The 27,782-nt window shown below is 39.1% G+C and overlaps 1 protein-coding gene across 1 annotated transcript; it reads left to right on the top strand.

Annotated features, from left to right (window-relative positions):
- Positions 1-629: 629 nt before the first annotated feature.
- Positions 630-26,277, top strand: CIMAP2 (ciliary microtubule associated protein 2; the record flags this gene model as incomplete). The annotated part of the gene is made up of 10 exons (XM_081325487.1): positions 630-679; positions 4,185-4,272; positions 6,215-6,385; positions 7,656-7,778; positions 14,927-15,055; positions 15,432-15,575; positions 18,736-18,900; positions 19,258-19,386; positions 24,276-24,406; positions 26,007-26,277. 10 exons carry the CDS (start codon positions 630-632, stop codon positions 26,059-26,061), a joined length of 1,185 nt encoding a protein of 394 aa, XP_081181613.1. The 3' UTR covers positions 26,062-26,277.
- Between the last annotated feature and the right edge of the window lie 1,505 nt (positions 26,278-27,782).

Genomic DNA, 27,782 nt, shown 5'->3' on the forward strand with positions numbered 1-27,782 from the left:
TGGTTCTATTATTGGATGTAGGCCTGGACCTCCAAGGCCTAAAATGGACTTCTGGAAGTGGCATCCACACACTTCCAGCGGGCCATTCTAGGAGGCCTCCTCCTCCGGGCCTCCGAGGACTAAACTGAACTTCCGGAAGCAGTGTGCATTCAGCTGGTTTTCCAAACTCAACAAAATTTAGCTACCGGTTCATTAGCTTCAAGGCCAACTACACTAGCTGAGAATTATGAGAGTTGTGGACTAAGGCTGGGGATTAGCATGAGCGATATAAATCAAAGAAGGAACAATGGTGGTATGTGTCCTCCCTAAATATATCCATGCCATTTTTTCTGCTACTCTTTCTTTGCTATTACTTTACAGTTCCCATGAAAGGCCAGCTGGGCAGGACCTAACCATCTCTTCAAAGCATAGTCCAAGACTGAGCTGGAATAGCTGCCAACAGCACTGACAAGTCTTTGTGAACATAGCCGGTTGCCCTGAAGACACACCTCTGTTAGGACCATGGAAACAGAAGCTCCAGCGTCCAGTGTTGCCATGGCAACAAAATTCCAGAGCCCTTTTATTTTACAGCTGCCAATCAGGAGAGTGATCCTTCTTTTTCTTTTCTTCTGGGCAGCAGAAGATGGAAGATGGAAGTGAAGGGCTTCACAGGTGCCCCTTTTGGGACTCAACAAGCTAGGTAAGGACAACTTCAGCAGGATTCCGGGCAGGTGCATTTGTGTATCTCTCTCTCCCGCTGTCTCTTCACACACACACACACACACACACACACACACACACGCCAAATGTTGAATTTATTCTTCCCTGGTGCGAAGTTGCCAATTATCACACAAGGCAGAAAATTGTTTATTTGGTACAGATAGTCCTCAATTTACAGCCATTCATTTAATGACCATTCAAAGTTACACGACACTGAAAAAAGGGACTTATGACTGGTTTTCACAGTTACGACCGTTGCAGCATCCCCATGGTCATGTGATCAAAATTCAGATGCTAGGTAACTGGCTCTTATTTATGATGGTTGCAGTGCCCCGGAGTCATGTGATTATCTTTTGTGACCTTCTGACAACCAAAGTCAATGGGGAAGCCAGATTCAGTTAACAACTGTGTTAAAAACTTAACAACTGCATTGATTCACTTAACAACTGTGGCAAAAAACTCTTCCCTACCACTACTAACTGGAACCATACCTGTAGAAGAATAGAGAAACATGAAAGAGTGTGTTTGCCATTCCTAGCTTTTGGAATAGGTCAGAAGGATACTGTGATCAATGGCCAAGAAAAGAGATCACTAGTGCCAGGTTGCATTCCCCTATCCCCGTCCTACCAGAAACAATCAATGTGGGATTAACGCCACTTTTGTGGTGAACCTGGATCTGAAGCTCAACAAAAACAGGCTCAGATAATCTATTTCCTCCAGTGCCATCTGCAGCATCAATCCAACAGCTTTCTTCACAAGTTTTCTCCAAAAGTGGAAGAGAGAAATGGAATGGGATAGGATAGGATAGGATGGGATGGGATGGGATGGGATGGGATGGGATGGGATGGGATGGGATGGGATGGGACGGGACAAGACAGAACAGAACAGAACAGAACAGAACAGAACAGAACAGAACAGAACAGAACAGAATAGAATAGAATATATGAGGATGCATTAAATGTTTTTGTTGTTAATTTGCTTGAAAATTGAAATTTGTTTCATATTTTCCACGAAAGAGATATAAAACAAGATGGATTGATGACATCACCTAGTATTGCAGGCCCAATTGTCAAAAGAAAGCTCAGGACTGAATTGGTGTGTGTGTGTGTGTGTGTGTGTGTATACACATATACACACACACATCATAATACACACACACATCATAATGTTAATACTATAAAATAGTAATAATTGCATCACATGCTGTTTTCATTTAGAGTTTCTGGGTACTATGGACAATACTTCTTCTTTGTGATAGCCCTTCAAGTATTGGAGATGATAATAGAAAAATATCAACATTTAATTGCTCTTGTCAGCAAAGGCATAAGCCTGACTATGGAGTCTTATCAGTGCTTGGTCAGAATCGCTCCATATTTTACAACAATGGTGCTCTCTGCATCTCTTTGCTTTGTTCATTCCCTGGCACCTCTTGGAAAACCACAGTATGCCCTTGGTTCGTAAGAGGCCATTCAGGTATAATTTCCACATTCTGAAAGTGATTAAGGCTTTAAGCGAGCTGCCTCCCCAAAGGCCATGAAACCTGTTTGTTTTACCCCTGGAACCTCAGGTTGAGAGGCAAAGCACAAGTGAGAGAACACTGGCTCTGTTGAGTGAACTTTTGTTGTTATTGTTACTCTTATTTTCTCAGAGAAATCCCACAGAGTTCCACATGTGTGGAAATTACACCCCACACACGTGAGCTGCGTTCACTACCAATCCTATAAATGCCCTCTTCCACACATAAATGTGATCCTGAGTGGTGACAGGGGGAGGACACCGATAAAAACCTGTGGCCCAGTTAAGCCAAGTTGTTATATTCATTGACCATATCTCAAAGGGAATAGAGCTAGCACACTGGCCTACTAAGAAGTGATAACTAATAACAAGGTCACTAGGTTGCTTTATCAGAAACATTTCAATATCATGCAACTTTGTTTGCCTTTATTTTTCTTGTCATTGTAAAGTACTAGGCCAAAGGTATATAAGCTGTGGTTTACTTTTGCTCAAGGCTGCTCAGTTAATTAATTAGGGAGTTACCACAAAGAAGAGGGAGCCAACCTATTCTCCAAAGCACCTGAAGGCAGGACAAGAAGCAATGGGTGGAAACTAGTCAAGGAGAATACCAGCCTAGAACTGAGGAGAAATTTCCTGACAGTGAGAATAACTAACCAGTGGAACAACCTGCCTCCAGAAGTGGTGAATGCTCCAACACTGGAAATTTTTAAGAAGAGACTGGAGAGCCATTTGTCTGAAATGGTATAGGTTCTCCTGCTTGAGCAGGGGGCTGGACTAGAAGACCTCCAAGGTCCCTTCCATCTCTCTTTATTCTATACTGTAATTAATTAAGGTTGCAGAGCTGAGCTTGTTAACCTGTGGTTAGCGCCTTTTAGGGAAGCGCTGTGTTGCAAGAACAATTGCTTAGGAAGAGATAGCTTGTGGAGATAGGTTGTTTAAGCAATCTCTCCCCTTTCCAGGGAAAGGAAATGAGAGAAATGGGGGGAAATGCAAAAACAAACAAACAAAACACCCAATTAAGCAATCAGGCACAGGACACCCGTTAGGTCTTAGATTTTCAAGGTTTACCAGAAAAATGATAAAGCAGCTTAAATACAGTGTCTCAAAATGGAAAAAAAATGTCATATTTTTCCAAGCTGTTTATTTAAAATAGTTTTCCTATTCCTTGCTTTCAAAATCACACAGCCTAGAATATGTTACAGACTTAATTAAGTGGTCTTCCTCAGCTCAATATCGTTATTTGTCTTTGCCTATACAGCTCATCACCACAAGCCAGATGGTCAATTGCTTCTCACATGTTTCATGCTGATGAAACTTCCTGTATGAACTCTTGGATTTTAATATAGATTTTAACGTAAATTACTAGGAATGATATCTGATGTAATGTGAAAGAATTGCCACTTGTGCAATGTCATATTCCTTTCTCTCTTTCTTGCTGCGGCCCCATGTCTATACATTCTCAGATCTGCTGTGTAGGTTTCTTGCTGCTCTAGAGCAGATTTGAAATAAGCATGTGGAAAAAAGAGAGGACTCAATTCTGTCAAGGAGAGGTAATTAGATAAAGCCCTGTGTTCAAATTCTGTAGATCAGAATCACCTCATGAGCAGCCACATATAGGAATATTAGAATTTACACATAGTAGACTTCTAAAATTGTTCTGGGTCAGGTACAGAAGCCCCTGGACAACAAGTTGCACCACTAACCATTGGCAATGCTGGTTGGGATGATTAACAGCACACAAGTTCTTCATCCCATCCTAATTCTGGAGTGTCCTCCTATAACAAAACTTCTGTACTCACCTCAAGTGACCAGTTAGAAGTTTACTACATCCTGCTTCTTTATTTTGTCACCGTGACTGGCTATTTTTTTTTTTTTGCTAAAATGTTACTAAAGGCAAAATAAAAATATTTTCATCTTTGGGATGTTATTCTTCTGACCGTGTGTTCTGAATGTGTTTTTTTCTTGGTTAGATTTGACGTATCAGCCATTTATCCTAATTGCAAGAAGCCCAGTACTTACCTCCAGGCCCCATACTGTAAGAGCGTCTGTTCAGAATTGGTGAGTATATTTCTTAATGTATCTCACATCCACAAAGTAAAACTATTTTTCACAGTTTCCTATTTATGAGGTTGAACAAGAAAATACATTTTTTTACAATCAAAAAGATCTTTTTGAAACCTAAAACATATACAGTAGTTTGAACCCACTTCCTGTATAATTTCTTGGGACTTTCTGTTTCACAGAAATGTTGGGCTAAAAGATGTGGGAAACCTATAAAAATCAGCATCACTACTCTCCAAAGTGCCATGAATTCTGATGTCCTTTTTAAAATTTCCTGGCATAGTGTTGTGCGCAAAGATCTCATCCCTAGCCCAGAAAGTCTTCTCTACAATATTTTGCCTTTCTGCTTCTTCCATTGGTATACATTTTTCCCCCATTTTGAATTTCCAAAAATGTAGGAACATGATCACTATGTTGGAATACAACGGATGCAGCCATGTCTTGGCTGGTGTTTTACAGAATTACACAGAGAAGGCAGAATGAACGTACCAGCTACAAACTGGAGACATATGTCTGGTTAGGTCAGGGGTAGGCAACCTCGGCTCTTTTATGACTCATGGACTTCAACTCTCAGCTGGCTCAGGAATTCTGGGAGTTGAAGTCCATGAGTCATAAAAGAGCCGAGGTTGCCTACCCCTGGGTTAGGTTATAATATGCTTGGGTTTCGCTTAATGTCAGCCATTCAAAGACTAGACTAGACTAGAAACCAAAGTAACGCATACCCTCTTTCCCCAAAAATAAGACCCAACCGGAAAATAAGCCTTAACATGATTTTTTTTCAGGATGTTTGTAATATAAGCCCTACCCAAAAAGGATTGTCAGCCAGACAGATGCATATGGTACCGTATTTCCCCCAAAATGAGACCTAACTGGAAAATAACCCCCTTTGGAGCAAAAATTAATATAAGACCCAGTCTTATTTCCAGGGAAATACAGGTACTTATAATACTTTTATTACAAGGTTGTAGTAGAAACTCTGAAGCAGTAGGCGTGAGCTTAAATGGACTCCAGAAGATGGTAGAGGACAGGAAGGCCTGGAGGAACGTTGTCCGTGGGGTCGCGATGGGTCGGACACGACTTTGCAGCTAACAACAACAAGTAGCAAGTCTGAATAGGCTTCTCCTCTCCCTCTTTTTATCTTTGGGAGCTATAATGGAGGCCTTGCCTAAGATGATTTCTCTGGTTGCAATTTTGATCGGAACTTAAAATTTCTTTTATCAGACAATTGTTTTGGTTGCAGCATTTCCTCCTATTCATCAAGGCTATTCCCTCTGCCCATTATTCTTAGTGTGATATGAAATGTATCCTTTGTGGTTAAAAATCCTAGCTTCCTTCTGGAACTCTGGGTTAGAGTCAACATAGGTGGGGCCTGCAGAGGAGGAACAGATAATACATATACGTTTATGTATTTCCATCTAGTGTAAATTACATACTCGTATCATTACTGCAATGAATCATAATGCATATATTGTCATTTTGACATCATCACGGTTTTTAATAGCTATTGCTTCTCAACCTTTTGGCTAAAATCAAGGGTAATTTATTATCCTTGGTAACTTGTTTATTGGTAAATAAATAGTTATTGCATTTACTGCCCAAGGTAATTTATTTATTTGAACAGATGCTATGAATTCATACACCACATTAAGCCAAAAACAAACAGTCCACCTCATGATTTAGCACTTTGTTTGAACCAGGCAATAGTGTATCAAAGACAATATAAGACCGATTATAGATGTTATGAACTCTGATTTCTATTACCTTTGAATACTAGCCATTCTGGCTAGCTTAATGGGAACAGTAGTCAACAAAATCTGGATGGCACACAGTTGTGGAAAGCTGACTTATAGCACTTTGTACCTGATCTAGTTCCGGTTAGTCTATTTTTGAAGGTGTATCTATGAATGAGAGAACAATATTAACTTCATACTTCCTTTAGTGTCGAAAATTAGGACCGGGCACCTATGTGACTGACAATGGAAGCTTCAGCAATACTGCCTTACAGAAGAGGGCATCAAGCTCTAGCTGGGCAAAATCTCAGGAAGCGGCTAGACTCACTCAAATGCCACATTTTAAATTTAAAGAAATATGCCAGCAGGAGAAAGCTCGGGTGAGTGGATACTGTTCAGGTCTATGGCACTGAATGCTGAGAATGCATTCGTTCAATCCATGCATTCATTGAAACAATAAAATGTCAAAGTGAGCAAGGTAACAAAATTGTTTGTTGTGGCCCCAGTTTGTAAATTCCTCATAAATGCTTCATTTTTCAGGCTCCAGCTAACTGATATTAAGTCTACCCGGTCTGTCTGCAAATGTCTGATTGGCCACTAGATGCAGAAAAGGATTCTTGAAAATTCATTCCTTTATTATCAGCTAGTAAAAACTAACAGACCCGGTAGACTTGTAGTATAGTATGGTTCTTGTACATTTACTTGAATATAAGTAGAAATATCTTTGGAACTCTAGAGCTTGATTTATCATACAGGTGAAGCATGAAGGGGGCTATCCTGTACACCGCCCCGAGTCCCTTGGGAGAGGGGTGGTATATAAATCCAAATAAATAATAAATAAATAAATAAATAAATATCCATTTTAATACAACTTAATTCCAAGGTTTGTTTTTTTAGAACTACATCAAGTCTTCCACTTTTAGGACTATCACATTGTCACCCAGCAATGTCCCTCACAGCAACACTAGAATTCAAAACAATGAATCCCATCCATCTATCCATCCATCCCATTTCTTTGTAACAGTATTCTCTTAGGTGGGCCACTCAACAATGGCAAATGTTAAGTTAAAGACTCTCAGAAGGTAACTGTCACAATGCTGTGCAATTATTCCCAGAGACATACAAGTATTATGAATAACTTTATTACTTTCCTCCAACATCTTTGAGACCTTCCTCTAATTTATGTAAAATTCTGCATTATATGAAATTATCCATGATCTGCATCCTTGGCTAGAGACAGTTTTTGATATTTCTTTACTTTCATTTCGTGGGCATTCCAATTTCTGCATGTTGGATATAATCCCAACAACACATAAACACAATCTAATATTTCTTTAATCCACAGATCCCTGGCAAACACATTCACTTTTCAGTTGATCACTTGGGCATTGAGGAACATGTTATTATAGAGGAGAGGATACAAGATTCAACACTCACCCTAACCAAAATTCCCTATTGTTATTAGGAATGAGAAAACAATAGTTATGTGCAAGAATGCTAGGGTTCAAAAATACATTTAAATGCAATATGTATATGTGTATCTCTCTCGTCCTCTCTCTCCCTCAAGTCTTTCTAACAGTTGATAATGGGCAATTCAAGAGATATGCATCCATTTTCTCAACTATATTCTCATGTTTATTTTTCTCCAAGAAAAGAAAACTGGGACCTGGGACTTATAATCACACAGATTTTCTGCAGCTCATGGAAAGACGTCCACACAGTATTAGAGGAATTTGTGATACTGGAGCAGTAAGATTTAAAGACCGCATGAGGGTATGACTTAGTTGTTATCTTTGCTGGAACTAATAATTTGAAGAACATTTTAAAAAAGAAACTAAAAGTTAGACTGGCTTCTATGTTGTTGAATTATCACTCATCATTATTAGGATAGAATGATTCATATATTCTATTACCCTTAGCACAGCCATCTGATTAAAGTGTATGTAGTTCAGTACATTTGAATGATGCTTAGTTGGATAAATCAGCACTACAGTTTCTTTATGAAACATAATCAATGAGAAAGAAATAGTCCTGGACATTGCTAATTAAAATATGGAGAGATGGTATGAGATGTAGAATAGTTCATTATAATTGGGGGGAAAAAATCTGGGATCATAAGTGAAGAACAGCAATTTCCAGGAAAATCAACCAACCAAACAGAACAAAACAACCCAAAATTCATGTTTATAAGGTATTATAATTTGTTGAATATGTATCTTTTTCATTGGTTTTTGCTGTGGCACAGGTCTAAAAATAAATTATTTTAAAGCCAGTTGAAGATTATTTTATTTCCATAAGGGAACTTTGCATCTATAAAATCAGCATTGTGGGGCAGTGAGATTCTATACATCTCAACATCAGATTACTGGCTATATTTACGGGATATATTTCTTCATGTTATTTGGACCAAGTTTTACACAATTAATCTTAGTTTTTGAGTTTACACTGCAGACTGAACCAAAAACAAGCTGGGTTCACACAACATAGTTGATTAAAATGCATCTAGGTATGAACCATATAAACCCAGCCACATCCAACAACGTAGAAGACCCTGCATTGGGAAAGTTTGCCAGCACTCTCCAGTGCAACAGAAAGAGAGGAAGCAGAAGTCAGATGCGTTACTGTAATGTAAGAATATGGATGTTGAGTATTGGAAGCTGAAGTTTCTCCCTACAATTGGAAGTTTCATTGCATTGTCATTCCTGATTCCAACCCAGAACCTAGTGTCTTGCTGTTTTAAATTATAACTAGCAATAAGCACCAGCGAGCATGGTTAGTGGTCAGGAAATATGATAGTTGTTGGCAAAAATTCTGGAAGGTACCTGGTTATTTATTTTGGCTCTAGCTAGTCAATGGTATTGACTAGATTCAGGTATTTTGCCTAATAACATGATGATGGCTGTAACAATGGTGGCTAGAAGAAAGCAAAGGTGGGTGGAATCATCCTTAGCTGTTTTTAAGTTGATGCCTCCTCTCTTTTCCCCTCACCACTATGTTTTCCCCATCAAAAAGGGTGCTGATAAAGGAACAGATTGCTCTTTCTATAGATCTGAGCTAATTGTCTGGGAAGAGTTTCTTCTCTCATTCAGCCTGTATTGTCCCCCCTCAATCTCTTGGCTCATTCATTTTCTCTCCCTTGGGCTTACTCAGGTATGCATAGCAAGGAGGGGACTGTTGGAATAACAATAGCAGGTGGCATCTGCGGTGGGCAGGAGAACAGCAAAATAGATCAAACTAGCAGTTGCAACCATGAGAAGGAAGCCCTGGCCCTTTTGCACATGCATCAGCATTGTGTGTCTGTATGTATAAAAGATGGGATTTTGATTGCATTGATGCTACCATGATCTTGGATTTTTCCCCATATATTTTATTGATTTTTTAAAACATAAATCACTTAATAGTTGGTAAACAGTTTGTTTGCTGGGTTTACATTTGTAAAGAAAAATCATTAACAATTGGTTTCTGTAATCCATAATCCACATAGTACATTTAGCTGATTCCCCCTTTTCCCCAAAATGTCTTCTTTGCAAACCTTGAAATAATACAGTTCTTATTATTTTGATAAATAGTTACATATATGATTCCCCCCCAATATTCCTAGAAATAATGATCACATCAATATAATATTTTTTTTCTATCTAATCATTCTGGTTGCCTCATCTTATATCCTGTTACAGTCCTTATTTATTTACTTATTTCAAAGTATTCTTGCTGGTTAAGATTTTCTCAACAGATAATTAGATTTAAAGATTTAAATCCATTTTTCCCATATAAACCATCTCAACACTTTTATATTTCTTAAAGAATAGGTAAAAACAGTAAAGAAAAGGAAAAAAAGAGCAAGAGTAAAGAAACATAAAAAGTAAAATACTACTTAAATATGTATTCCTCCTAAGCTAATATATATTAATTCCCAAAATTTCTTATTCTTTTTAACCATGATTAAAATATATTTAATCTTTAAATATTCCATTTAATGTGTCTAGTCATCTAATCCTTTAACTCTTATTCAAAACATTTTTTTCTTTTTTATACATTATAATTTCCCTAAATTCAGACACATTTAATTATCTAAAACATTCCTTTCATCTAGGCCATTTCAGCAGTATTATATTACTTATATCAAGAAATAAAGTAAAAAGGGGGGGGGAAAGCATACAGTATCATTTAAGGAATTCATCTCTCTTAGAATGACATATGTATTCAGAATCTTTTCTATTTCTTTACCATAGTCAAACAAATGTTTCTTTTTTAAATATTCTCTCTGGTAGATCCCATCATTTATTTTCTTAATTTTCACTTTGATCTTTTTCCTTTGACCAGTATCTCTTTTGATCAATGTGTTTTGCTGAATCAAAAAGTTTTTCCATATATTCATGACTGTTGCTGTAGGTATAAGAAGTAAATCGAGTAAAGTATCTTTTATGTGAGGCTTTTGCCTTTCCATGTTTCTTGAAAATCTTTTTCTCTTTCTTCTTTTTTGCTTCTCTTATCACTTCCTTTCTCTCTGATGTTTTCAACATGTCTACATTCCATTTTATCCAATCTGTTTTTTTGTCCTCAGATTTATTTTGTAATCTTAAGGAATGAGTTGTTTTTTCCATTTCTTGTAATTTCCCCCCCACTAGGATTAAATCATGTTTTCTTGCTTTGTTAAATTCAGTCTTTGAGTCTCTATTTTCAGTTTTATGTCCACTTGTTTGTTTTGTCTGCTCTTTCTCTGTTGTTGTTTCCTGGAAGTTTTTTTGTTGTAAAGTTAACTTAAAGATAGATTGATTTGTATTTTCAAAGTTGTTTTGGATTTCTTTGTCCTTTGAACTCAGTCTTATTTGAAATAACAACAACAACAACAACAAAAAGTTGGAAGGGACATTGGAGGTCATCTTGTACAACCCCCTGCTCAGGCAGAAAACCCTATACCATTTTGGACAAATAGCTGTCCAGTCTCTTCTTAAAAACTTCCAGCGTTGGAGCATTCACCACTTCTGAAAGCAGGTTGTTCCACTGGTTAATTGTTCTAACTGCCAGGAAGTTTCTCCTCAGTTCTAGGTTGCTTCTCTCTTTGATTAATTTCCATCCATTGCTTCTTGTCCTGCCTTCAGGTGCTTTAGAAAATTAATTGCAGTATACTATATATCTCCTCCTGAGAGGTATTTATGTTTTCTTGGCGTGTTCTGTCTACATGACTCTGATCTATGATGGCCAAAAGTTGAAGTTTTTCTTCTTATCTGCAAATAGCTTTGGAGTGCCAGTTAAATGGATATTTGTAATCCAAAGAGTTCCAAAAAGATATTTTTCCCCTAAAGTTTGTAATTCTCTCATTGTCTGCAGCCCAGATTGTTGTTGTTTTTTTGTCCCAGTTGTTCTTTATTGTTAAAGCTTTGAAGGTCACAAACACAGATTAGCTTTTCCCAGGTTTGGCAAGTTCTCTATGGAAATAATCTTCATCCACCACTAGGTATCAACATCTATTTAGTTTTCAATATGAACAATGGTCTTTAAAATGAGATTCTTAACTATTCAATCTTAAACTTGTCCAAAGTTAAATTTTAGCTTTCAGGTTTATAAATTTATTTCACTACCATATATAAATTTTAATTCGCCATTTCCATTAGTATATGGATGGGACAGAAGTCCCCCTCTTTCACTTACGGAGGTATTTTGTTTCTTGGGGATCTTTTCCAGGAAATTAAGTGTAGGATAGAAAAGGGAATAGCAGATTCCTCACCCAGTTTCAAGCAAGCTGTTTACTATAGTGCTGGTTAGTTCTTTTGGACTCCGGTTGCAAGTAGCTTGGGCTGATCAGTGAAATACAGCCTTTCTCCTGTCAGGTTAGAAGGCTTTCCCCAAGATGAACGGAACGACCACCATCATTCCAGAGTCGCCGGGGCACCTTTCTTTCTTCTCTGCCTCTCTGGGGCGGTTTGGACCCATTAGGTCTCCAGGCAGGACAAAAGTTAGCCACGGGGGTCTGCAAGCCTGCAACCAGTCGCTACCACGCAGGACCGGAAGTCCGATCTTGGATTATTATTTTTTAATCACTTTCTTGCCACTCCACCTACATAGAAATAATTTCAGCTTAGTGCCATAAAGATGTAGAAGAGCAGAGTTCATTTAGGTGCCAACCTAATTCAGTAGTTATCTATTCATCTTGTTTACAGTTGGATAATGCATGTTATTCTGGCTTGAAAATATAAAAAGTTTTAGTCTACTCTCCATGTTGTTGTCTATAAGTACTGTATACTATCTAGCTGTGGTTACATGGTATACTGTACCAGAAATAAGCCAATTACATTTCAGTGTAGAGTGTTATACAATCCAGCATAATCCTGCAATGATGCAAACTGGCAACACTTGTTTAAAGATAGCCTGATATAAAACCTGCTCTTATGTATATGTGTCTTAACATCGGCATAAATGTATGAGACACATAGTTATGTCCTGGTGTGTATTTTTCATTTGTCTTCCTTTCCTCTTGACATCAAGCCATGACTCTGATGCCTTTGGTGTTCCCCAGCCAGCTTTATGTTTAAAACAAGCTTGCCAGATCCTTGACTAATTCATTTGTTCAGATTAAGTAACCCTGATAAGGGAGACCTAAGATTGGCATTTGGATTACGGATTGTCCATTTCTGTCAAAATAATCTGAAATCCATACCATTTTTGTGAAATCTCTGCGGGCAAATCTCTATCCTTCAGCATGTGTTGAAGAAAAAGAAAGAACAACTTTGAAGGAAAAGATACATCTTTTATTCTTGATGCTTTTAGAAGCTAATGCCAGGTAAACAACTTGCTTATTCAGGAATGGAATTACATTTCTTCCTCAGAGAAATGTTGGCAACTGATGGTAACTAACTGATTGAGGTCGGTAACTGCAACGCAAGAGTGAGTCATGGTGGCTTAGTAGGTGAAAATCAGTTTTGTATTACTACCATTCTACTCTCTAGAAAAATAATCAGATATCTAATATAAGTATAACAGCAGTATTTTGCATGTTGCTTTAATACCATTATCTTTCATTTTACTAGGATATAGTTATCTGACATTTTAATGGTTTTCCAGGGAAGATTTTAATATTTATTTATGGTTAGCCTTTCCTTGTCTGGCATTACTAGCTGTAATATGATAATCCAGCACACAATTAAGGAAAGCTGTGCCTCATTAATATATTCCAAAAAAATACTTTAATACCAGGAAAGTCTTGCAGGCAAGGGCTGGGGCAAAAAAATCAAGATGGCAACTATGGACACACAATTTCAGTGCTGCCCCTGATATGGTGCATATGCAACACACACAAAAAGAGGTAAGATTTTGATTTCAGGTTATGGCTGCCATCTTGAGTTTTCTTTTACTTTCTATCCCATCCTTTTGCACATCACTGTCATCAATGCGGCAAAACTGATGCGTGTGATATTAATTTTATTATACTATATTTATGAGCCCAGAATGTGAAGTGCATACATTACTGAAAGGAAATCAATATTTAGCATTCTTTTTTCTACTTAAAAGGGCTTGAACTGTTTATTATGCAGGAAAATCTAATATATAATCTTCAGACTGATGCTTATCTAAGAACCAATGGATGAAGCTAATAAGTTTCTCCATTGCTTGGCTTTATGTGCTTCTCATTGCAACATAACAAACAGATAGCCAAGAAATAAGCAAATTTCCTATTCTGACAAAGTCTCTATTCATACAGCATGTTTAAGAAGACAAAGAGCAGGATAAATATATTTTGTAAACACCACAGCTCAGTTAGCAATGGGGTTGGTGAGGAATGCTCCTAACATCAAATAGCCCTGGGTATATTTTTGGTTAAACTATGTTTCCCTGGTGAGTAACTATAAAAGTGATTTAACTCTTGGATAGTTATCAAACCTCTTTCAGACAGTCCTCTGAGAAAAAACTGTTGAAGCTATAAAATGGCAAGAAAAAAAACAGCAGAATTAAAGCAGAATTCACCTCCAAGACCTGGCAGTGTAGAAAACCTCTGCCAAGTAGTAGTTGTTGTAGTTGTATTACAATAGTAGCAATTTAACCCAAACGTTGCTATCACTTTCTGCTTGATCGATAAGAAAGTGGCTATTGATATAATGAAATGTGGCTTGTATTCCCATGCCATAAGGGTTGAAAGGATATAGACAGACCTAAAAGAGGTAGTAATTCAGGTAATACCCCCAAATCTGGGTTAGCCAAGAAACATTTGTCTGGAGTTATTATATTGTGCGAAAGGCCATAGAGACATACAATGAGAAAGAGTTTTGGTGGATATCTAGCACACCCTTTGTTGAGAATTCCAGCAATACCATATAGCCCTTAAATTAAGAATTTCAGACAACTATTTCCTGAGTTCTTGTCTTGCAGCATGAATAGCAATTTTTATTAGGAAGTTTCTTTGAACTGTTAAAAATTATCTTTTGTAAATCAGTAATCTTTCAGCCACAAGTCCTGTCCAGGAGAGCACCAGAAAACAAGCCTGTTCCTGTTTCTGCATGCCTGACCTTCATTTGTTTGAAAAGTCTTTCTCCAAAATAAATATATCAATCTCTTTCAACCATTCTAACATAGACGTCAGCATGGTGGTGGTGGGGAATCTACCTAAAGAATAGCTGCTAATGTCATATAGATCCCATTAGGTTATATTAAAATAAATAATGATGATCAACCTTGGATATATATAAAAAAGACCTGAAGGATATAGGGCAAAATCTGTGTATACCACTCAGTAAACAAATACAGCTGTCCTTGTTTGCAAGGAATTGTGACCTTAGCACCTAAGCTGAATTCTGGAATTAGGGAATTGTTCAGATAAGATATTTGTTATTTTCTTGCGATATTTATTATCCTCTCTGTCTCTGTCTCTGTCTCTGTCTCTCTCCTTCCCTCCCTCCCTCCCCCCTCATATTTCCTGGTACTCTTAGGAATGTTATCCTGGCCCTGGTACCTATGGAAATCCATATGTCAAACTAGAAGAAAGGGAAAAAACCCCAGTGACTGACATAGGAATAATGGACAGTAAAACACCTAAACAACTCACTTTCGTCCATACGGCAAGTATATCATCTCATTTTCCACCTCGCTGTTGTGTTTGGCAGGGGTTTTCACCATTGCTCCCATAGAAACAACAGCTCAACAATTTACTTGTTGGATATGGACTATGAACTTTTCCCCTTCTACAGCTCTCTATGGTCCAACTATGCTCTGGCAACATTTTTTTTTTGGCTACATCCCCCTGAAGTCATCTCACTTCAGTCCACGAATGGAACAAACATAAATCCTCTGAAGCTATGTAATCAAGTCCTAGACCTCCAGATAGAGCACAACTACTGCTAGATAGGGATCAATATTCACCAGCCTAAATGTGCCACACTATGCAGCTGTTTTCACGTGTGTCTTCCTGAATCTTTCTCTCCTCTTTGACTTTAGGGAAGCGGTTTGGGACCTGGTACTTACAATATCAAAAATGGTGTAGATGAGATGTTGAAACGAGTGATCAGTATTCGAGGTCCCTATGAAACCTTCACTGGCGACAGATCAAAGCCTATGGTTTCTGGACATTTTGCTGGTGATGTATGTGTTCTCCCTTTCCTGCTTGCAAGAGTACTCCATAGTTTGGTTACTAATACGTAGACTTCCCCAACTGAATGATCATCAGATTTCTTGAACTATAGCTTTGATTCATTATAGCCATTCATCACATTGGCTATGAATGATCAAAGCTGTAGTTAAAAGATTTGGGAAGACCCCAAATTGGGGAAAGCTGTCATTTGACTGAGACAACTTCAACAGAGGAGTGAATTCTTTCTCCCAGTCACTTTCCTTAAAAACAATCTAGGATAGGGTTGTCCAACTTTAAAGACTTGTGGACTTTAACTGTCAGAATTCCCCCAGCCAACAGGTTCTATGACTTTAGGAATAATAGAATTAAGAAATTTTCTGGTTGGGAATTTTCTAAAAAAAAAAGGTGATGAATGCTGTAATATTATAATAGGAGCAAATAATAAGAGTCACGTTACATTTTGCAATCCTGTATTAGATTGGCATTCTGTGACTCCTAGATTCAGTTCTTTAAGGAAGTTTAGACTTGGAAAACTAAATATTTTAGTGAAAATGTCACACTGACAGGAAGACAGTGTTGAATTTAAGATCATTTTCAAAAAAAGAAAGATTAGACAACAGCACGTTTAATAATGGGTTTATTACTGCTCTAGCAGGGTGCTAAAACCTGAACGACAGCTGACAAATGTGGTGAAGCGGCAAAAAAAGAAGCCGCTTGTGAAATCCTTACCACCATGCTTGCACCAAGCTAGGCTGCTTTAGAAAAACCCCAACTAACTGGACATTCCTTGAGTGTTTAATTTGTTCTGGTCTCTGGTCTTTGACTGTAATAAACTTACTGATTCGATCACAGGCTTAGCACTCTTCCAGAGCAGTAGTAAATACATATTCAAGAGAAGCACAAGCAAAATCTGAATTCCTCATGGAGATAACCAGATCACACACATGTCTTTCAGCTATTTGGTCCAAGTCAGCTTCCGAGCTTGGGGTAATTCTATGATAGGTTATTCATTTTCCTGAGAGCTGGTGATATTAAGAGCTGGTGGGGAACAGGCTTCCTGGCATAGGAAATGACTATATCATCCTCTGGCTGCAACCAAAACAGAATAAATTACTGATAAAGGAGAATATTTCTAGCTCAGAGTTGAAATGAGGGTTCCTTGGTGCTCTCTGAACTCGGCTATTTTCTTGCAGTGTTTCATTACTTTCATCAGACTCTAAATAGTTTGAGAAATGAAACATTTGTAAGAAAACAACCAAGCTCAGAGAGCACCAAGGACTTCTCCCACTGATAAATTAGAAATGGCAATTGAAAAAACCTTTTCTGGGTAGTAAAGCACATTAGCTGAGTCATGAGGAAAATCCTGTAGACAGCAGTGGAAATAGATCCATAATAGGACAGCTATTATTAATATTTCTCACATTCTAGAATGAGAACAAAATACACAGCACTGTAGATAATATGAAGCCATTAGATGGCAGAAAATTAACAGATAGCAAAAAAACAACAACAAAACACCTAGCAGTGTTTTCATCTCTGGTACTTAGTTTACATCAGTGGGCTTTGGTAGACGTTGTCAAATGTCTTGATTTTGCACTTGTTCAATTGGACTAATTCCAACTTAATTTAAAATAATTCTAAATATATGAAAAGCTTTGCTCCTATAAACAGGTTATCTGAACTCGGGAACCATGGATTCTACAAAAACTGCTATTATATATCATAGATTAATGTATTTAATTATGTGCCATTAAGTCAAAATCGACTCTTATGACCACACAGATAAATTTTCTCCATGGAGATCGATCCCTAATTTGGTCCTTCAGGTGCCCTCATTGCCACCATAACTGAATCCATCCACCTTGTTGCTGGTCATCTTTTTTTTTTCCTTCAATTTTTTCCAGCATTAGAGCCTTCTGTAGAGAGTTAGGTCTTTACATAATATATCCAAAGCAGGATAATTTAAGCCTCATCATTTGTGACTAGTGAGAATTTTCTTACAGGATTCAGATTTCTTACAGATTACAGATTATTATATTTTCCCATAGTAGATACATTCATTTGAAATAAATTCTTTGATTTTCTGCAGTTCTGTCTTAGATTAATTGTTCACAGGTTTCTGTATGTATGCACACATATACTGGTAGTTCTCGACTTATAACTATTCCCAGCTGGCTTCCAACAAGGAAAGTCAAAAATATAAGTGGGGTTTATCTAATGCAGTGGTGGCGAACCTATGGCAAGGCTGCCAGAGGCGGCACTCAGAGCCCTCTCTGTGGGCACCCGCTCCATGCCCTGGAGGTAGCAACTGTCCCTCTGCAACCAGCCGCCTGCTAATTTGCCGAGGTCCCACATGGCTGAATGAATCCCGGCACGGCTGGTTTCCCTCCCCCCCGATCCCGTCCCTCCTGGCCTCGTATGCTCTCCTTTTCCCAGGCACAACACACTGCATCACCTCCTCAGCTGTTGGCCGACCATCCATCTTGGAGGCGGCTTCTTTAAACTGCTGGCAATGGGCTGTGGAGCCCCGGAGTGTGCCTGCCAAGGGACCAGCAGGTTGTGCCTACTGACGGACACCGTTGGGCCCCATGTGCTCGCTGGCCTCTGTGTGCGGGGGCCAATGGTGTCAGGCAGCAGCTGGTCCAGCCCTTGCCTTGCCCCATGGTAATGACACCCCCACCCTGCCTCACCTCACCCCACAGGATGAGTCTCCTGCCTACTGCCCCACCTGCCAGAGACCTCCTGGAGCTCCACCAACCCTGCCCACCCCCCCACAGGTGTCCCTCCCCACGAGCAACATTGAGGTGACCACACCCACCTTGGCCACACCCACCCAATCTTCCATGACCACCACAGCCACACCCACCCAGTGGGCTACGCCCACCTGGCACTCAGCAATAAATAAGTAGGTTTTGGGTTGCAGTTTGGGCACTCGGTCTCTAAAAGGTTTGCCACCACTGATCTAATGACTGTATGATTCATTTAATGACCACTGTGATTTGTTTAACAACCATGGCAAATAAGGTCCTAAGTGACTCACTTAGCAACCTCCTTGTTTAGCAATGGAAATTCTGGTCCCAATTGTGGTTGTAAAACTAGGGTGATCTATATGGTACATTCTACCACTTTCCACTTCTAAAGCAGTATTTTGTTCTTATTCAATCACGGCAGAGAAAAACCTCTGAGTTGTCTGGTTGCAATATCAAATCCTTCCTGGATGAACTGGAGACAAAGGAGAAAAAGAAACATGGTGTTTTTAGTACATTTTCACGGGATCCTGATTGCCCAACTGAACGGATCTTCTGGTCCAAAATTGGCATGTTTCCATGTGAACAAGTAGGTGACTTTGCTTCTTCAGCAATGAGCCGGCACTGATTTTCTTCTGCCAGTACATTAACAAAGCAGATAGGAACAGAATGAAGTACAATTGGTTATTTTTTTAAAGAACATATTTTACATATTTTAAAGAATATACGTATCAAAATAGTTTCTCTAAGCAAAAAACATTAAAGGACATCCAGAATTATATTTACCTAGGCAGCTGTGCAAAGAAGAAAAATGGGGTGGGGAGGGGGGACTGGAAAGCAAATCTTCTCCGGGATGTATTTCTGTAATGAGTGTTTAATCAGGATGATGAACATATAGTAAGATCAGTCAATAACAGAAAATAATTGCCTGTTTCTTTTTCCCCAGTATCAAACAGGACCAGGCTCCTATGACATAAAGCCCACTAAGAGAACAGAATATAAAAATCAACCACCGTTCTGGATTGGTGCAAAAAGATTTGACCGAAGAGCATACCGCCTCTGTTTTGGAAATACGGTAAGGCAGAAACTTGATTATAACTCCTTTTCTCATTGCAGCCTTGATACTGTGTCCAGGACACCCAGTATCTATGGAGCTTCTCAATCATCCAGGTCATACAGGTAGTCCTCGACTTACAACAGTTCATTTAGTGACTGTTCAAAGTTACAACAGTACTGAAAAAAATGACACGACCCATTTTTTACACTTATGGACCTCTCCATGGTAAATCTGCTCAAAATTAAAACGCTTGGCAACTGACTCCTATTTATGACGTTTGCAGTTCCCGGAATCACGTGATCACCTTTTGTGACCTTCTGACAAGCAAAGTCAATGGGGAAAGCCAGATTCACTTAACAACCATGTTAGTAACTTAACAAATGCGGTGGCTCACTACAAGTGGGGCAAGAAAAGTGGTCAAATGGGGCAAAACTCACTTAACAAATGTCCTACTTAGCAACATAAATTTTGGGCTCAGTTGTGGTCATAAGTCAAGGACTACCTGTAGTTGTCCCAAAGGTGCTTTTTCCAAAAGGCAACTGACCTTTCTTGGGTATTTTTTGCCTTTGAAAACGTTTCACTTCTCATCCAAGAAGCTTCTTCAGCTTTTCAGTTCAGAATAGAAGAAGCTTCTTGGATGAGAAGCGAAACGTTTTCAAAGGGAACCCCCCCCCCCAAAGAAGTCCATTTGCCTTCTGAAAAAGACAGCCAGTAAGACCCAGTCAGCAGAATTTCACTTAGGGAAGGGAGCAGGGACTAGAAAGACAAAGACAGATGACTGTCACAACGGGGTTTATCGTGCATTGCAAAAGAGATGGGGCTTGCAAGACATGGTTGCAACCATCATCTTGACTTTTGAGATGCCACCCCCTCTGCAGATGTCCCTGGGAGAGAAACTGGGTTCAAAACCATGCTTTAATAAAGCTTGTTCTGCCACTGTCTCTTAGGAGATAAAACCACATATGGATCAGTTTCTTCAATGAAGGAGATCATTCCAAGGTGCTCTAATAACTTGGGGCCTGTTCGTAGTGCCATTAATTTCACTTTGTAGGTCATATGTAAGAGATAGGGGTGGGAGGGAAGAACATTGCCTTCCATTTCTGTCTGTCTATCTACTGTCTGTCTGTCTGTCTGTCTGTCTGTCTGTCTGTCTATCTATCCTATCTATACCATATCACGCTCTCTCTCAGTCACACACACATCTATCATTTATCCATCCATCCATCCATCCACCCATCCATCCATCCATCCATCCATCCATCCATCCATCCATCCATCCATCTGCTTCCTTTCTAAACATTTTGAAGTATAGCTTTTCTCCCCTACCAGCATGGCCCAGTGGTGTCTGGGAATCATGTAATCCAAGCCATCTAGAGGCTTCAGGAGGAATATTGTCTCTTCTCCAGAAGGCCACATTCTCTCAAGCAAAACCTACAGGCCAACAGTAAATGGTATTGAAGCACTCTTTATTTGCTTATACACAAACACACACACACACAGTTATTGGAATGTATGTATTTACTGAACTGGCCTATGGCAATGGCAACATGAGTAGATGATGACTAAATTGCTTTTCTCCTAGTATATATGAATTTTTATTTATTTCTCTCAACCCCTTTGTAATATTTAGCCTAAATCAGAGACAGGCAACTTTATAGCTTTCAGAATAACTTTAATTTTAGTTGCCTTAATGTTGTGCTATTGGCCATACTGAAATTATTATTCATGGGAACTGAAGTCCAAAGAATTAGTCTCCAGTAGTTCAACTGCTCCTTCCTCTGTATTGGATTTAAGACAATTTCTTAGCAGCCTCAGAGTGTGATATTTGCTTTGTCCTTCAGTTCAATGTTTTTAAAATTCTGGTGTGCCAAAGGGTGATGCTAGTGATATATTTGTTTATGCTTTTTCTTTTACCATTTGCATTTATCTAAGTTACTGTGGTGATGTTAGAAGCACTCAAGTAGCTAGGAAAAGCTTCATTTAGAAAAAGTCTCACTTCCCCACTGATCTGGGCTCATCAGCAGTTTAGGTTCAAGGCAGGTGGAGCTGGCAAAATAGAGTTCTGGTTTCCATATGAAAACCCAGGACAAGGCTTAAGAAAGTTGCTGCCTGCCTACACAAAGATTCAGGCTAGATGTGCTAAGCGGCTGCAACAGGCTTCCTCTGATTTAGTGCATTGTCTGCATATATGGTGTGCTACAGGAAATAATGTAATTTGTGCCATGATTTCTCCTCAGAGGTATAGCTAAATAGCAAAGCTTACTCTGGCAATAATATATGTACAAGCTGAGTTCTATCACTTGAGTTGTGATAGGAAAAAACTAAAGAACTGCTGCGTTCAGGGTAAACAGTGTTGAGGCAGATGTGCTTAAAACACATGTGGTTAAAGTAATTGTGAAGTGGGTCTTGGATGAAATGCCTATAGCTCAGGGGTGTCAAACTGCCATATCAAAACCGCACCCACCCCATTGCTGGCAATGGGGAAAAAGCTCCGATACGTCGTGCAACGTCATGTGATGTCGCGAGTTTGACATGTCTGCTATAGGTGATCTATAGTAGCTTAACTGCTCTATTCTCCAGAGACAGAATAATCAAACCTATCATTCTTTGACATAAAGCCAAGATATGGTGATTATAAGGGGCCTCTGTTTAATTATACATTTAGTCTCCCTGTTCTCTTTAAGAGCCAGCAGTTTCTCCTTATAAGAATACAGGTGTCCATACAATATTCTCAATGTAAATATAGACTTACGCTGCATATTTCTTGGATAGCGAAAGTGATTATTTATTTATTTATTTATTTATTTATTTATTTATTTATTTATTTATTTAATTTTTATACTGCCCTTCTCCCGAAGGACTCAGGGCGGTGTACAGGGCAATACAATAAAATACAATATATAAAAATTTAAAAAATATTAAATACAATGGCCCAATTCAATAAATTAATACAAAGCGTTAAAATACCCCTAAACCCATCAGTCCAGGCCGGCTTGTTCAAATAAATATGTTTTTAGGTCACGTCGGAAGGAGCGAAGGTTGGGAGCCGTCCGGAGCTCCACCGGTAAACGGTTCCAAAGGTCTGGCGCGCCCACAGAGAACGCCCTCCCCCTGGGGGCCGCCAGTCGACACTTTTTGACCGATGGCATCCTAAGGAGGCCCTCTCTGTGGGAGCGCACTGGACGAAGGGAAGTTGATGCCGGCAGCAGGTGCCCCGGAAGTAACCCGGACCCATGCCATTTAGGGCTTTATAGGTCGTAACCAGCACCTTGAATCTTACCCGGAGGGCAACCGGAAGCCAATGCAGCTCACGGAGTAGAGGTGTTACATGGGAGTATCGGGAAGCCCCCACCACCACTCGCGCGGCTGCATTCTGCACCAGCTGGAGCCTCCGAGTAGTCCTCAAGGGCAGCCCAATGTAGAGAGCATTGCAGTAGTCCAAACGGGAGGTCACGAGTGCATGAGTGACTGTGCGCAAGGCATCCCGGTCTAGATAGGGCCGCAACTGACGCACCAGGCGAACCTGGGCAAAGGCCCCCCTAGTCACAGCTCCTATATGATCATCCAAGGAGAGCTGTGAATCTAGGAGGACACCCAAGTTGCGAGCCCTATCTTAACAAGCAAGTAGTGGAGCGCATAACATCAGACATATTACCAGAAGACAAAACCACAAAACTGTGTCTCACTTACTTTGGCCATGTCATGTGGGTGAATTCAATGGAGAAAGCGATTATATTTGGAAGATTTAGCAGTAAAAGAAAACCAGGCCATCAAAGAACATGGGGGCTGGACACCATCAAAGCTGACACGAAACAGAACATACTCAAAGAAATAGTGCAAGATTGTGAGATGGGGAGAGACCTGGCGCATTGAATTGCCAAGAGATGAACTCAACTGACTGGACATCATCATCTTCACCATCATCATTGTCATCAAATATAGATTTCGATCAGATAAAATAGTACATCTCTTCCAACATTCTTTCCACAAAAACCAACTAGCTTCTATTATACAAATTAGAACAAACAGGCAGTAATCCTATATCCTTCAAGGATATCGATATAAGATGTAGAATCTTTTGTTTAAGTTTAAGGGATTGGTCAAAGTTAAGATTTATACTGATATCAAGAGCATTTGAGACACAACATGTATTCATTTATTTATTGAATTACTGCTTCCCTCTTCCATTTGTGTAACCAATTCATGGGAATTCAGTTAGAGGTTCCACCAAATTTGGTTTTAGTAATTTTATCTATAAATACAGTATATTGTCAAGGTAATAGAATGCATAAATGGAATAAATGAGGGTATATTATCATACTACAGACATCAGTTGGAGAGCTGTCATCAGTTTCAACACAGACCATCCAACTGAACATTCAGTACAAATTGCACTCCCAACATGGCATGGCTGTAGACATAGCAAGAATGACACATGATTGTGAACGACTTCTGCAGTACCTCTGCAATAGATGAAAGGCAATTTGTACTGAAGGACACAAAATCCTTCATCCTAAACAAATTTTTATTCTGGTGGAGCTCAGCTGCTCAGGGCCTCATAGAGTAAGGGAGTACTTATGACCCTGTGAAAATCATGGTGTGGTAAGAAGGATACAATTTTTTATTGTTTTCAAATCTTGTCTTGTTGCTTCCTCAGCTTTCTTTTATGCTGTTGAGTGCTGTCTTAGCCACCTCCTTTCTTTGGTGGTCATTCCAAGATAATCTTCCAAATAGCTTAATTCCATACCTAGCCCCTAGGATTCTTCCTCCTTCTCCTTCAACTTTACAGGGAAATCTATGTGGGCTTTTTGACATCAATATGGGAGCAATTTGCCATGGCATTACTTTGAAGTGGGCAACCAGGAAGATTTAAGCACTCACTATACCCCCAATTCTCTATTACACAGAATCCTGTTGGGGTTGGCCGCTATGATACCACAAAGCATGAGAAATATCCAAAGAAGTTGAGATACCGTTCCCTTTATATGAATGAAACACAACGTTATCTTAGTAACTTGGAAAAGGACAAGTGTTTACAGTAAGTGAAACATAATTAAGAATGGCAAATCATTTTTTTAAAATCCCCCAACTTCCATCAGGCTTGGAGTTTTGATTTTTAATTTGCATGCCTGACCTTGTTTATCTAGTTGTTCTGTATGTAGTTTAATTTCACACTTACTTTCTAAAATGAAATGTATCCATTTGTTTGGAATATTTAGCCTGATTCCCATTGGTACATCGGGTCTCATAAAACCTCGTCCTGCAGATGGAATTGGATTCATGAAACAGAAAACAACAGGGTTTAACAGGACAATGTTTAGAGTGAAGATGTTATTATATTTTTAGTTTATTACCATTACCCTCTCTATTTTGCTCTGCTTCTAAATTCACTCAACTCAGTTTCTAAAATTCATGCCATAATTGGAAATTTCAGTGTTCCAATTTTTGGCATCTTTGAATCTCTCCCCACGTTCGTCATCAATATAGTTCTGTAAAGAAAAGAGCACAACACCTTAATGTGATCTTTTATGTTAATTGTGATTATATCAATACTACCTTTTGCAGGTTTATTCATACACTTTACTCTGCATATTTGCAAAACTGGCATGTGTACACATACACAAGCAGAAAACAGTTGTGTCACCATTGTACGTTTACGTACTTAAGTGTTGGCAGAGTTGTGTAGAAGACAAAGATAAAATGGTAGCAAACTGCATGCATCCTGCTGTGTTCTCTATTTTTAAATGAATGAATCAGTAAACTCCTAATGCTTGTAAAATTTAAGGATGCAAGAGAGAAGTTTAGCTGAGAATTGAGAAACAGCATATCCAGAATTACCTGTAGAGCTAGATCCTACGAAGATAATATGAAAAATGGCTCCAGGATAAGAAACTCTTAGCCATTCCTTAGACAATCACCCATCCAATGATAAACTGATAAAATTGAATGTTGACATCTACACTGACTTGGAAGATCATTAAAGATAGATCTAACCTAGAACTAAGGAGACATTTTTTGACAGTGGGAACAATTAATCAGTGGAATGGCTTGCCTCTGGAAGGTATGGGTGCTCCATCACAGGAGGGTTTCAAGATGAGATTGGACAGCCATTTGCCCAGAATGTCATAGGCTTGAGCAGGAGGTTGGAATAGAAGACCTCCAAGGACCCTTCTAACTCTATTACTATTATTAAGAACAATGTATGAGTTTTTAAGTATCCCTATATCATCAAAATTCAAAAATTAGATATGAAAAACTAAGCAGATGTAAGAGAATGGTTGTGACAGTTCTCTTTCTACTGTTGCCTTGCATCCAATCTTTCTTCTTTTTGTGATAAGTCTAGCCATCCTATATATTGAGCAAATTCATAGCTCTGTTCACCTGTAAATCCCTTAAGTAGCTTAGGAGAGGTCATTAAGTTTGTTGGGATGCTTACCTTCAGCTCTAAGTTCTTCAGAGGAAGAAAAACCCATGGTTTTTCAGTTGTTCCTTAATTAGAGCTTCCAACAGTCTTTAATCAGTATGTCCAATTGTTAGGGATGCTAATTCACTGATATCTGGATGAACATACAGTCTCAACCTTGGCTTTGATAAAGGATTGAACATGTAAAAAATTTATTGGATTTTTTTTTCCACAGGGAGAGGATCACTCCTGTTAATAAAGGTCGCTGGAGCAACCCAAAATCAGCCTAAGAAATTGTTGCATCTGGGGAAAAAATCTTAAGTAATCATGTATGAGCTGCATGCCTACATAGCTTTAGTTTGGCCAGGCTAACTAAAGATGCACTGAGGAATTTCTTATTCTCATCCAATACACTCTTGGAAATTTGGGTACCCACTTTCACCTTTTTTTAAAAAAAAAATCAAGGTATTTGTTAGAATTTTATAATTGTAGGTTTCTCTTCTAAAATCAGTTTGCTGCCATAATTATGTCAATACTGTATTAAAATGGCTAGAAACTTAAATGCTTGCTATTCATTTAGCAGCCACTTGTAAAATGTTTTCCTTTATTGAATTAAAAGGGTGGGTGGGGCTATTATTTCCCTGATCCTAATTCTCACAGTCCACAGTTGTATCAGTTTTTTTTTTTTAAAAAATTGGATTCTGGTAGAAGAGTTTGTAATGCAGTAAGGAAACTACTGCAGTCCAATGTTTTGATTTTTAACAATAGGGTCTCATTAGAATCTTTTCGAAGAGGCAGAGGAACTAGAGATCAAATTGCCAACATATGCTGGATCATGGAGAAAGCTAGGGAGTTCCAGAAAAACATCTATTTCTGCTTCATTGACTATGCTAAAACCTTTGATTGTGTAGATCACAACAAATTGTGGCAAGTTCTTAAAGAGATGGGAGTACCAGACCATCTTATTTGTCTCTTGAGAAACCTATATGCGGGTCAAGAAGCAACAGTGAGAACTGGACACGGAACCACTGATTGGTTCAAAATTGGGAAAGGAGTCCGGCAAGGCTGTATACTGCCGCCCTGCCTATTTAACTTATACACAGAGCACATCATGAGAAAGGCAGGGCTAGATGAATCAAAAGTTGGAATTAAGATTGCCGGGAGAAACACCAACAACCTAAGATATGCAGATACCACTCTAATGGCAGAAAGTGAGGAGGAACTAAAGAGCCTCTTGATGCAGGTGAAGGAGAGTGCAAACGTTGGCTTGAAACTTAACATTAAGAAAACCAAGATTGTGGCATCTGGCCCTCTCAATTCCTGGCAAATAGATGGGGAAGAAATGGAGGTAGTAACAGATTTTATTTTCCTGGGCTCCAAGATTACCGCAGATGGGGACTGCAGCCAAGAAATTAAGACGCTTGCTCCTGGGGAGGAAAGCCATGGCAAATTTAGACAGCATACTAAAAAGCAGAGACATCATCCTGCCAACAAAAGTGCATATAGTCAACGCCATGTTCCCAGTTGCAATGTATGGCTGTGAAAGTTGGACCATAAAAAGGCTGAGTGTCAAAGAATTGAGGCCTTTGAACTATGGTGTTGGAGAAGACTCCTGCGAGTCCCTTGGACTGCAAGGCGATCAAACCGGTCAGTCCCAGAGGAGATCAATCCTGACTGCTCTTTAGAAGGCCAGATCCTGAAGCTAAAACTCAAATACTTTGGCCACCTGATGAGAAGGAAGGACTCACTGGAGAAGAGCCTCATGCTGGGAAAGATTGAGGGCAAGAGAAGGGGACGACAGAGAATGAGGTGGCTGGATGGAGTCACTGAAGCAGTAGGAGTGAGCCTAAATGGACTCCAGAAGATGGTAGAGGACAGGAAGGCCTGGAGGAACGTTGTCCATAGGGTCGCGATGGGTCGGACACGACTTTGCAACTAACAATAATCTGTAGCTTTCAAAAATTAAAATGGATTTATGGAGGAAAAGAAGATCGACTCAAGGGCTGCATCC

The sequence above is a fragment of the Vipera berus genome (genome assembly GCF_964194415.1).
Source record: "Vipera berus genome assembly, chromosome: 3".
In the NCBI taxonomy this organism is placed as follows: Eukaryota; Metazoa; Chordata; class Lepidosauria; order Squamata; family Viperidae; genus Vipera; species Vipera berus.